This window comes from Anguilla rostrata, chromosome 18, assembly GCF_018555375.3.
Source record: "Anguilla rostrata isolate EN2019 chromosome 18, ASM1855537v3, whole genome shotgun sequence".
Lineage (NCBI taxonomy): Eukaryota > Metazoa > Chordata > Actinopteri > Anguilliformes > Anguillidae > Anguilla > Anguilla rostrata.
Genome location: NC_057950.1, coordinates 24,322,327 through 24,336,169, shown reverse-complemented (window position 1 = coordinate 24,336,169; position 13,843 = coordinate 24,322,327). Strand labels below are relative to the sequence as shown.

Here is a 13,843-nt window from a genome sequence, read left to right as displayed (position 1 = left end):
ACACATGAATGGAGCACAGGGAGAATGACCCGGTCTATTCTCTTCAGTACAGTGAGTCTAGCACCGTGATATTATGGCGATATTGTGTCTGCATTATGGCAGCAAAAACCTTGAAAGTAATATTGTACGAAACACCAGGACTAAAGACAAGGAAAAAAAAAAGAGAACAAAACAATAAGTGCATCCACGCATTTCCCACTGGCTGCACAAAGAGGGGGAAACTAAAAAAGGATTCCTTAAAAAGCTGAATTCGGATCGCCAATTTCATTGTTTAAGTGTCACGCCTGACATTACAGACTTTTATATTTCACGCTGTTCTTACACCCGCGTATAAACACGTTCAAAGAGATTTTCACCGCGGGGAGACATTTTATCTCGACAAAGAAGACTAGGCCCTCTCCGACCGAAACGCTGCTTCATCACTGAAGTTACGATCGACTCTAAAAGTCATGAAAACGAGGGAAATAACTGCCGCGGTATCTTACTTGCTGTCTCAGGACCTGGGAGATTTTTTTTCTGCTGAGCGATAATAATTTATGAATCCAGAGGTTTTTCGGGGATACTTTCTCCTTTACATGTGGAGTCGGAGTTGATCAAAGGAGAATGATTTGGAAAGCAGGGAACTTGGGGCCGGCTTCCAAAATGAAATATAAACGTGGCACTCCCAAACCTGAAAAGAGCAGAGCAGATTAGAGCTTTATCATTTCATAGTCTGGGCCCAGACGCTGCTTTCAAAGTTTCTATTTGAATTTGATATTAATGATGAATTATTTAGTGCCCGGGAAAGAATGAAAAAATATTAAATAATGTGTGTGTGTGTGTGTATATATATATATACACACATATACACATACACATAGTTTTTTAAGGTGTCCCCCAGTATAAAAGTAGTCCTAATACCTGTGTAACTATATTTCATCTCCACAGTAAAGTCTTATGCAACACTGTGCATTTGCACATTGTTGTTACGTAGTACTTGAAACCTGCACGTGGCCTGCATATTTATGCGTGCGACAAATATTATTGCTGTTATTTTTTTTCATTATATTAGTGTAACACGTAAGAAAGAACATGTATAGCTCATGGCAAATGTGGTTGGCTTTCTTTTTTGTCCTGTTTCCTGAATGTCAAAAATAGGTTGTGCTATTTTTTCTGTTCCTTTTTCTATACTATTTAAAACTATCACACTCATCTATTGGCTTTATCCTGATGACTGAATGGTATGAATTGTTACGACCTCTGTCTTAAGTTTTATGTTTACATTTATCTGTGCTTCATGTGTGTCTCATTCTTCTGGTTCGCCATCAAATTGGCCTTTTCCATCTCCGGTTAATCAGGTTGAAATAGCGACTGTTTGGCACTTACCAGTGGAGACTAACTCTTGAAATCTCATGCTCGGAGCCTGTGGATAGTGATTACTTAATTTGCCTTCACGTGTTTGACCTCATTTTGTTCATTAGAGCGTTCCCAGATGGATTACAAATCCTTCCTTCGGGATGCTGTTTTCTTATTTTGCTTTGTTATTTTTCTCTTTATTATTTTTGAAGGTAACTCAAAAAGTGGAAATTTTAAATCTCCGTCGGGGGTACAGTATTCGGATGTTCACCTGGTCTCAGCTCGCAAGATAGAAGTTCGCTCCGGGTCTAGAGCTTTCAAAGGCGGATTACTTTACCCGCAAGCATTCCAGACCTACCAGTCTATTATTTGTACCCACTCATACCTGAGTTATTCCTGTTACCCATCATTCCCTATTACCGTTACCCACTCACTTCCCTCATCCTATTTCCTGTTACCCACTCACTTCCCTTATCCTATTACCCGTTACCCACTCACTTCCCTTATCCTATTTCCTGTTACCCACTCACTTCCCTCATCCTATTTCCTGTTACCCACTCACTTCCTTTATCCTATTTCCTGTTACCCACTCACTTCCCTCATCCTATTTCCTGTTACGGTTTGACCCTGGGCCAGTTTGTAACAGAATGCTTAGTGCGTGTGCAAATGAATATTCCTCTTTCTCTATCAGCATGCGGCCTCTGTGAAATGCGGTGCGCTGTGGATTTATGTACAGTACCAAAGAACATAAAAACACTAGAAAGTTGATGAAAGGAACAGGCTGTTCGGCACATCTAAGCTCATCGCCTTTACAGCTGTCTTCAACAGGGTTTTGCAGGCTAGATTCAGGAGGCCATGCGTGTCTTAGTAATTCTCCACACAGCATATGATAGAAAATGAAAGCCGTAGGTGATCTGACTGATTGAAAGTCCCGCGGTATGAATACGGGACATTTATCCTTCGTGGATTGCATAGCTATTTCTGACACAATGTTGCCTTTAAAGCAAAATCAAATTAAGGGAAGTTAAATGCTCCTTAAAATTCAGAGGTTGCCATTATGGCTGGCGCAATACCCAGAATGCACAGCGGGTCCCCTGGGTTCTAGTATGAAAACCCTTGGTCAAACGAGTATAGGGCCTGGTATAGTTTCACCAGGAAGCTCAATGCATTTCACACCGATATTAAACAATGAATCCGGAATAACCTCTCATTTATTTTTCCAAGTTTATTTTTCGAATCCCAGAATTCAGCGCGTTTGCCCCGGGGGTCCGCACTCGGGCCGAATTTCAATCTCGCCGCGCGGATCGCACGAGACCCGCTGCGTTCCCCACGGATACGGAGGAAAGGCAGTTGTTGACCGCTCCACGGAGGGCTCCTGCGGGGGAAACGCGGCGAAACGCGCAGCCTAATTGACGCGGGGGACTCGACTCTCCCGCGCGGAGCGGCGTTTTTAAGCGCGTAGTTGTCGGTGCGCGTGCTCGGCGGTACTGGCTGGTGAAACGACCCTTTTAATCACGAGCGGCTGAGTCACGGCGTTCGTCTTCCAGATTGCAAAACGCACTTCTTTTTTTTCCCCTCTTTGCGAAAGGAAGAAATGAAGAAACGCTGAGATGATTGCCTGGTTCGTCTCCTAAGACCGGCCTACCCTTGCACCCCCACTCCCCCCCAGCCCCCCCCCCCCAGAGCGATCCTTCCCTGGGGGCTTAAGCGGGATCCATTTTGCGGCCGTCAATGTGCCAGATGCCTACGCTCCCAGGCCCACTCTCCCGAATTCTGCATAGTCAATGAGGAGCTCATTCTCTGTCACATGCACAAACTCACCATCCATCATTCTGAGCCCACAACCGCTACCCGACAAAGGGGAAGAAAAAAGATTAAACGACATAGAATTCCGATGAAGTTCCCCCTTTTATTTATTTATTGATTTTTTTTTTACATAGTCATGAATGTACGCGTTGATGTATTGTATTTCTAAGGGTCGGCGGGATTGGGTTTGCCGTCGTCGTGCCTGTGCGAACACGCACGACGCTACCTGTGTATCCCCCTTCCTTCAACGTCAGCTTCCTGTCTCACACTTCCTGTCAAATTAACGGCTTGCCTGACATCCCAGCAAAAAAAAAACGAAAAAAATTCAAAAAGCCATGTTCCGTCACTCTGGATAAAAGAGCATTTGAAAAATGTAATAAAACATAAAACGGTAAAAGAATCCCCCTACTCCCGTGTGGTGATTTGATTTTAGGAGGGACCAGTGTGTAGACTTTCATTGCTTCTTTAATTGTGTTCTCTCAGTCCGATGCTCAATCTAACCCATGAGTGTTTTGCTTCCTGTCTGATCCCTCTACCTGAAAACAGCAGGGGGTCAGCGTTGGAAAATGTGTATTTCTCATGCGTGCATTTTCAGACTTTTCACAGAGACATGCAACATGATTTATTTACACAGTTCACTCTGTGTTTCATAAAAGCTCTGTACCACATGAAAAGCATTTAATGCACAGTTGTGCATTTTAATAAAAGTAGCAAATGTTGAAACCGGTGTCTTAATCTTCTCAGAAATGAACGATGTGAAAGTACGATATTACTTCTGTCGCGTCTGAATTGTGTCGCTCTCGAGACATTTTTAATCTATCACTTCGAACACCATGTACTAATTTACCTCTCATTTCGGCTAGTCGCTCCCATTTATAATATCTTTCTGCAATATCTGAAAACACGCAGGACCGCTAATGCACTTTCTAATTATTCGCCGTCTGTCTCGGTTAGATGCATGAAATTGTTCCGAAGATTAGCCTTGGTTCTCTGCCTGCTTTACAAGGCCATTATATCAGGCTTCTTGTAGGTTTTTTTTTTTTTTTGTAATCAGTGTCAACTGTAATCAAAACACTGATGCTGTCCAGCGCAAACAAACCGTTCCATTACCACTTTTTAATTAACGTCTGCAAAATATCAATAAGGCGAACGCGGTGGTCTCGCAAGGGGAACCGCAGGCCTGTCTGTCTTTTGTCAGGTTAATTTGGAGCGTAGTCCGTTTAAATTCTCTCCCCCGTGATGTCCCCTCCTGTACAGTGGAAACCCCACTCAGCACCCGCGTCAGTGTTTTGGAAGGTTTGATCATTTTTGATAAAGTTTGATAATTATGCTAAAGACCTCAGCACACAGCCTTACCTGTGACCTGGCTTAACTGGCAACCCTACCTCTACTTATCAACGGCACCCAATGATGTGCCCTTTCTTAACTGGCAACCCTACGTCTACTTAACAAAGGCAGCCAATGATGTGACCTGCCTTAACTGGCAACCCTACGTCTACTTAACAAAGGCAGCCAATGATGTGACCTGCCTTAACTGGCAACCCTACGTCTACTTAACAAAGGCAGCCAATGATGTGACCTGCCTTAACTGGCAACCCTGCCTCTACTTATCAAAGACAGCCAATGATGTTCCCTTCCTTAACTGGCAACCCCGCCTCTACTTACAGTATAAAAGGTTAAAAACAGGCTCTTTGATGTAACAGACTGACTCTGAGTGATTTTCTCTCCCCGGCGCAGTGTCTGTGTGCCCCCGGATGGACGGGCGACGCCTGTCAGCGCGTGGAGGACGCCTGCTTGATCCACCCCGGCCGCTGCCTCCACGGTGCCGCGTGCGTGGACACCAGCCTGCCGTGGACGGCCCCCCAGTACCGCTGCTCCTGCCCCCAGGGCTACACAGGTAAAGCCCCCAGTCACCTCCGGCAGCCCCTGTCATTTGATCACCAACCCCTCCACCCCCACGGTCTATGAATAAGGGGGGAAAAAAAGACTGTATTGCTGGTAGGGTCACATTGTGGACAGGAGAAGGTTTAGCTGGTTTGCAGTAAGAACTGCTTGTGTTTGCAACGAGAGGCCTGGCTTCTTATCTACAAGGGCTTTCTGTGGAATTGAAGAACAGTTGTGGAATTGTTTGTGTCCTTTCATACAGAAAGTCACCGTATTTTACTTTTGTGCTGCACTAAATGAATCCATTCCAGAGAATCCACTATAATCAGTATTTTTCCTGAATAAGATTTCATTTTTTTTATTGTCAGTGAGAATACACTACATTCAAGTTGTTGAGTACAGTATGAAAATAGTAGACATGTTTCATGTAAAATGTTTAAAATTTGAAAATTTTTTTAAAGAGATATAAAAGAAGCTAATATTTCAAACTGAATAGGACACCTGATTGGATACAGAGAGATACATATATTAAATTTCATATTGGGACCCTATCTCCATTTAGGCCTTACACATGTACACATTGTAGTGTCAGTTTGATTTGTACTTTGAGCCGAGAAAAATAAGCCAAGCTAATTACTGGCATCATTTTGTGAGTGCATATGCCATTTTGCATATTTAACATGGACATGTCAAACACGTATATTTGTTTGAGATTAATGTTGCATTCATCCATAGTAACTACAGTAAGTGCACATGATTGGTATGTATTTATTGACCTCCTAAATTCTCTCCAGTTTATTTTGGTATTCATATTTTTTACATTTAGCCAATGACAAGTAAAAGTGCCTCGACTCGCATAATGGAGTATAGCAATAAACAGATTAATTTAATGTGGTGAGAAAAATAAAATGTTCAGAGATATGTTCTTGATGTACGGGTGCAGTCGCTATATTTTGAATACAAACTATCTGTTCATCTGCACTGAGGCAGTATCATTTTGGGTTCTAGAGAGAGTATAAACACATTCACAGTTCACAACATAAATTTCAATATAGATGTGCAAAATTCACACTTATATTTGTGTAATTGTTTATGGAAGTTCATGCACTTTTTCAGATGATAGTGCGCTCAGCACTTTGAGAGTTCTGTTCAGATGTTAGGCCGTAGTTGAATTACCAAACTGTAAGTCACGTCTGTAAAATTCAGTGGTGCATATATTGGAAACGTATATTTTGTGGGGGGAAAGCACTCAAACTTTGTTATGGAAAAGTAAAAAAAAAAAAAAAAAAGCTTTCAGCATTGTTTTAAACCCTGTATCACAGTGCAAAGGTACAGTGTGTATGAGTCCAAACTTTTTTACAGGCTCCCTGTACAACCTGTCAGGTCATTTGCAAGAAACTTTGCACAGAATGGGTCGTTCTCACCCACTCAGATCATTCGTCTTAATGTTAATCTTATAAGATATAGCTCAGGAGGTAAGAGCGGTTGTCTGGCAGTCGGTGGGTTGCCGGGTAGATCCCCGCCCTGGGCGTGTCGAAGTGTCCCTGAGCAAGACACCTAACCCCTAACTGCTCTGGTGAATGAGAGGCATCAATTGTAAAGCGCTTTGGATAAAAGCGCTATATAAATACAGTCCATTTACCATTTACCATTTAGATAGCCTGGTCCTGACTGTCCTTAGGTAAGACTAGCCTTCACTGGCTAACTATATTAGCACCTTCAGTTCATCTCATTTGCATTTATTATCTGTCACATCTCATCCCATCTCTCCCCAAGCAGGAGTTTGTATGATAAATACTGCCTGAAAACACACACACACCACTCTGATCTGATTTGCTTTGTTAACACAGAATATCATTACTGCGTCCATTAACTGTAGTATAAATTAGTTAGATTTCATGTGTAATGTCTGTTTATCCAAGATCTTTGAAGATGTGCTTCCAGGGGGAGGCAACCTAAATTTATTTGTCCCAATTTTTCTCTTCCTATATTATATTTTATTTAACTTTACTATCGGTTTGAAGGTTTAATATAGACTCTACACACATTTAAACATGATATCACACTCTTATATGGTAAGTATATTCGATAATGTTATTTAGCACATGCTCACAATCTCTTGGTAGTGATGTAAAAATCAGACTTCATTTATGGTTTTAAATGTATTTTTAACTAATTTCCTTGCAACTGAAATATAGTAGACCAGGGTTGTCAAACTGAAATATCATAGAGGTTTCCTTTAAATTAGCAGGTAATTGAGGCCTTGGGAACAAAGTGTGGGTTCTTTCTCTGATCAGCAACTCAGTGGTGCTGAAACACATTGAAAACTCTTCAGGACCCCAGTTTAACAATGCTGGAGTTTAACCTGTGATATAAACATGATCAAGCTGCTGGTTACTAGAACACAATTATACATTTTTTTTTTTTTTTTACAGATTTCTCCTTTTGGAAAATAAATGAATAAATGCCGCTCAAAAGCATGGGAACAGTGGAGTGAAATTAGGTATTGTTGCTGTATGCTTAAGCCATTTAGATTGAGATAAAAAGATGGATGTGATGTAAAAGTACAGACAATCAGCTTTTGCTTCATGGTATTTACATGCGTATATTTTTACCAGAAATGGCTGCTTTTGTGTTGAGTCCCCCATTTTCATCTGTGCAAAAGTAAGTTAATGGAAGACAGACGAGTGTTAACTGTTGCTCTGGTGTTTTCTTTTGCGTGGATGCGTGTGTGCACACAAAAGAACAGTGAGTGGCTAGACTCGGTTTTAGCCCTTCTTTCAATCTGTGGAGATTGCATCTTGGGTCAGAGGCATACGCCATTATAAAAACCAGAGGATGAACTATGGCTTAAAAACAACTAATCTGCAAACTGGGAGTGCAGAAGAATTCAGTTAGAATGGTTGTCCAGAAACAGGGTATACCAAGTATAGCAATTTGCAAAGTCTTGAAAAAGAAACAAACCACAGTAGGACTCAGAAATAAGCACCGTGCAGCTCAGCCAAGGAAGACTACTGCAGTTGAGAAAAACCATAAAACAAGAGTCAGTGAGATCACCTGTTGTCTCCAGAGAGCAGGGGTGAAAATATCACAAGCCACCGTACGCAGAAGAGTTGGAGAACAGAATTATAGAGGCTACACTGCAAGATACAAACCTCGCATCAGCAGTAAGAATCAAAAGCCCATATTAGAATTTGTCAAAAGAAAAATACAGAGACAAGCCAGAAGAGTTCTGGAACAAAGTTTCATGGACAGATTCAACCAAAATAGACCCTTACCAAAGCCATGGGAAGCTGAAAGTGTGGAGAAAGGAAGGAACAGCCCCAGGATCCAAAGCACCCCCCCCAATCATGTTCGGAACAGGCTCGCTCCTCTTTTTTGGTGATGTACTGTAATGGGGGATGGCAGGAATAGGATGATTTTGGAAGTGTACAGACAGATCTTGTCTGATAACGTATGAAGGAAATCCTCCAGCCTCATTGGCCGGTTCTCCATCCTACAGCAAGACAATGACCCCAAACACACTGCCTACACAACCAGAGCATTCATCAGTGGGAAAAAGCTGAATGTTTTGGACGGGCTGGAGCATGCATTTCACTTGGTGAAGAGGAGACTGAAGACAGAAACCCCCCCGAAACAAAGATCAACTGAAAGTGGCTGCAATGAAGGCCGGGAACATCATTTCTGAAGATATCGAACGATTGGTGATATCACTGGCTCCTTAACGTCGTACGGTTACTGCGTTTAAGGGCTATGCAACCAAATATTACACTTTATTGCTTTTAATTACTTGTAAATTCAACAATTAACATACTTTTGCCCAGCTGAAAATAGGGGTAATCAACACAAAAACAGCTGTTTCTGTAAAATGATAAAACACATATGCATGCAAATACTATAAAAATAAAAACTTGATTGTCTGTACTTTTGCCTCATATTCATATTTTAGTCTAAAATGCAAATGTGTTAAATGTGTTATTTATCAAAAATACCAGATTTCTACTGTTCCCATACCTTTGGAAGGATCTTTAAAATAAATAACACCTCAATTTATTGTTCAGGCCAAAATAATTTTAATTCAAAGGTGTTGTATTGTAGACACGCTCAATGTGATACAGAGTTCAGTAAAACAAAACCTAGACGCTTAGATTTCACACCGCGCTCGTACGCTTTCAGGTTCGACCTGTCGTTATTCTCCCCAGAAAGATTGTGTAGCGCCAAAGGTTGGCTGAAGGCTTCGAGCAGCAGATCGCAATCTGCGAAGAATAGGCTGAGGACATGCTCAAGAGAAACCGCTCTGTATCCCCAAAGACGGGTTAAAGCTGTGGGAAGGTCAGATCCCTCCCGATAGATAAGGCCTTTGACTCTTTATCAGTCCCCTAGCCCTACCCAGCTCCTATCGGGGGTTTAATTGAAATGCACACAGACGATGAAAACCCAACGACTCCCCGAACACCATTAAGTCTGAACTTAACAGCCTGTTCCTGGGACTCGTTCTCTCCCTATTCTGCAGACGGGCCTTGTAGGAACATTTCTGGGGTTAGCAGGTCTGATACATATGTACACACTGACACTCGCACACACAAACACACACACACACTTGCACACACACTCTCACACACTCACATGCACACACACAATCTTACACACACACACACACACACCACACATTCACACACACACACTCACACACACACCACACATTCACACACACACACACTCTCACACACTCACATGCACACACACACTCTCTCACTCACTCTCTCACACACACACACACACCACACATTCACACACACGCACACACACTGATTGGTTTTTACTGGAGCAGCAGTCTTGCAGCGACATTTGCCAAGACTCTGAGTAGATACACTATGCTTTACTCATGCATGGACATTTGCTCACTTAGCAGAAATTGTGTGAAGTGTAAAGGGGAAACAGTCACATTAATGTCCCATTTTTATAATTTCGGCGCACTTACTGTTGAGGATAAGACTTTGTTATTTATTAATATTTCATGTCTTTTTGACAGAGTGCTTCATAAAGCCTGTGGATGACACTGGGCCGGTGTGATAAACTGTGTGTGTGTGCGGGTGTGCGTGTTGCGTCTGTGTGTGTGTGAGCGGGGGTTGGGGGGGCGTGTCGCTGGGGCACTGGGTGTGACTGTTTTCCTGGCTGTTTTTGAAACCTTTCAACGGAACAATTCATCATTATTCTAGCATTTCTGCGAGGGCTTGCATTCCGCCATGCATCCGGCCTTGGAGAGGGCCCAAAGACTGCGGGTAGGAGCCCAATTACCGGCCGGGCCAAGGCCCCTCCACGCGGTAATGAACCGCCTTTATGCACCGGAGATCCGAGCTTGATCCTCGCGTCCCGTCTCGACTCTCATCAAACACACACACGCACACACACACACGCCGTGTGACCCACATCCCTGCGAGAGAAGCGTCACCCTGTCAGCTCAGCCCCTCCTCCCGTTTCTTCATTAACGCGGCTCCCGTTCCTCAAACCTCCGCATCAAACAAACAAAAAAGCGCGCCTCCGAAACGCGGGCGAGCGATGACTTCATATCGCCGGGGAAGTCCGGTTCGGCCTCGCTCAGTGCAGAGTGAATGCTAATGCCAACCTCATTATTTTCTTCTCATAACTCTTAGCTTTTATTGCGAACATAGTCACCCCCTGCTCATGCTCAGGCCACTTTAAACGTCTATTCAATTTAGGAAAAAAAAAAACAACATTATGGGATAAACAATTCAACCAGCACTTGTTACGGATCATTACATGGCCTTCAGTAATTGTTTTTCTTTTTGCTTTCCTAGTTGGTGAAAAATACAAACCCTCACAATGTACTGAACCAATTATCCCCTATTTTCCTAATCAATATTGTACATCTTGCATATCTGGAGACCATTGCGTATATTGTGTGCAAACCTTGTTTTTTTCTGTGAGCAGGGGATATGAGCGTACGTCACACTGCTCTTTGTTCCTCTGTTCCCAGCGTGGAAAAGCTTGAGCGTATTATTCTGAAGAACCAACCGTGGGTGAAAATCCAATATTCCTGAGATGCGACAATATCAAAGGAAGCGCACTACGGTACAGCCTCGAGGATGTCGAAAAGTGGATAAAATGCCTGCCTGTCCATATTTTTATTAGAGTAAATGAGGAGAAACATTTGTCTTTCTTCTCTCTCTCGAGTTCCAACGTGATCTCGGTGATTTTATCAGAACAAAAGGAAAAAATCGGGCCAGATAAGGCGAAACAGCATAAGTGTTATGGAATAAGAAATTCTGCATTCACTGAAAAAAAACAAAAAGAAACCAGCTTTTTACTTTTACTTCACTCACAACACTACATATTCGTTCTTAAGTGACATTCGTCTTGCAGTCTTTAAAATGGAATGACGTCGAGACGTTAGAATGGAAAAAGGCTGAGAATCCATTATATTCTTAACCATCATGTTATATCTCCTGGGAGTAACAGATAGGTTCTTAGAAGCTATAACCCAAAAGCTATGATTTTAATACATCGCACGCTAATTTTATTACTTTGATTGAATCCAGGCCCGATAACACAATTTCTGTGTCTTGTGGGCGACTGAAAATCGCATCAGTGATGATGATGAATTTTTTTTTTGAACCCCTCGGGAAACGTAGATCTCCTGCTCGTTTCATTGGTGCTTTGCTGCTTTTACTGAGGAGAGAGAGAAAGGCTTCTTGAAGCCCATAAGCCCTGGGGAAACCATCCTCCATCTTAGCACCTATAAGGCGGTGAGGTCTTTGCTCTGCGTTGCTTACAGTTGGAACGGATTCCTCCAAATCGGCAAGTCTTTGAGTGCACACGTTGCTAATCCTCACCCTGCTTTCATGGTCTATATTAGTGCCCCTTTTCAATACCCTGTAATGTTTACTGCTTGGTTTTTTACTGTTCTGCCACCCCCTCTGGTTCTTTCCTGATTCCCCCTCTTCAGGCCGATGTCTCCTCCACTCTCTCCTTCGCTCGTGACGTGGCTCGCTCTCCTTCGCTGGCACCCTCTCGCTCTCCCCCATCCCCATTTCAGCTTCATCACTTTCAGCTTAACCTGCCCTTATCTGATTTTCTCCAGAGCCATGTCTGCGCCCCCTACCCTCCCCCCTCCACACCACCCCCCCCCCCCATTTGACCGCTGACCTTCCTCTGTCTGTACACCCTGATTGTGCGCCGTACTGCCTGTTGCCATCTCAGTCAGTATTTCAGCCAGCACCCATAATCCCTTGCTTCAGGGCTTCGGCATTTTTTTTTAGCTGCTGCTGCCGTTGCCGTTGCTGCTGCCGCTGCTGTTTCTGCTGCCGTTGCTGCTGTTGCTGCTGCTGCCACTGCTGCTGATTTTGCTGCTGCTCCTGCTGCTGTTGCTGTTCTTGTTGCTGTTGCTGCTGTTGTTGTTGCTGTGGCTGTTGTTGCTGCTGCTGCTTTTGTTATTGCTTGTTACTGTTCTTGTTTTGCACATTTGCTTTGTCTCTCAGTCCCTCGTCAGCAGCGGTAGTGGCTCTCTGAACGTAAGCCGAGCTACTGCTCTTCTCCCCCTGGGTTCCCACAGTTCACTCTCCCCTGACAAAGTTCATGATACCACTCTCACAACAGATAACCTGAAAATAACCTATAAACTGACTGAAAACTAAAGAAGTAAATAAGTAAATGTTTGTCCTTAATCTTTGCACTTGCAGTTATTTGTTGTAAGTGGGCGAGCCCCCTGGGAGCTCTTATTGCGCACATATTAGCCCTTGTCATGTTTATTGTAGCTTTTATTGTGATTTTAGTCTACGCGCGTGACGCCGCAAGACAAATTTCAGCCGGAGGAAAAACGCGTTAACAATAACAAGTTTTTATCCAGCACTTGTTCACCCGTGTCTGCTACAAAGCTTTAAATCAAGCTCTTCACCTCTTCTTTACCAGCCCTTACCTTCTCTACAAAAAAATAAATAAATAAATTAGAAAAACCCAGAGGCTTTCGGCAATTCAGAGAATCGGATGTCTTATTTTTTTGGGGTTTTGTTGCTGAATGCCTGATATTTGGCAGGAGCAGACTAATACTGAATCCAAATAATACTGAAGCATTATCCATTGTTGTGGCGTAGCGATGTTTGCATGCGTACATAATTTGTACACGGTGTCATTTAAATTCCTGCTTCCGTCCCAAAATCGCTCGTTTAGTAAACTGTCACTTCGTTTGAACGTTCATCCTTAAATTTGACTCGCAGATAATGGCGGGGTTTTGTTTGTCTTTACAGACACCATCTGGGAGGTTAATTACCGGAAATTGCCACAGTTTAGCTGCGGAGAAAACAAAAATGCATTTAATAGCGAGCCGAGACTCGTATAATTTGCGGAGTGAGAAAACTGACTACCGTGTGCGTTTTAGATCCAAGCGCTACAGTACCGTTAGCATATTCCCCAACACCTGATTATTGGACTCGTCTTCAGTTCACACTTTGGTAAACTAATGCTGAGCTAGCCGAGCCCTTCTCTGTTCCTCTTGCGGTTTCCACGCTGTGGCTCGGGATCAGTCGACGCTCTTTTACGTCTTTCAAACGCGCGTTTCAGTTCCAAACACGATCGGTCGTTACCGTTATTCAAAGCAAACACGTTTTTAACTGCCGAGAGCGATCGCTAAGCTGGGCTGACCCGTTCCCATTCCCTGTAAAGAAAAAAAAAGAGGGAAACGGCAGCGAGTAGAATTAAGTTGAAAGATTTTTGATCGGATCCACGCCAGTGCTAGGTGAGAACGCCGTCAAATAGAAGTACAGATAGATTTGTCTTGTACAAAAATAATAAAATATATAAT

The 13,843-nt window shown here is 43.1% G+C and overlaps 1 protein-coding gene across 1 annotated transcript in view; it reads left to right on the top strand.

Moving 5' to 3' along the window:
* The window catches only part of eys (eyes shut homolog), a 337,977-nt gene that overhangs the window by 40,285 nt on the left and 283,849 nt on the right, over positions 1-13,843 (top strand). The window contains exon 7 of the mRNA XM_064318175.1: positions 4,879-5,038. Within this exon, the coding sequence (XP_064174245.1) occupies positions 4,879-5,038 (160 nt within the window). The remainder of the gene's footprint in view (positions 1-4,878; positions 5,039-13,843) is intronic.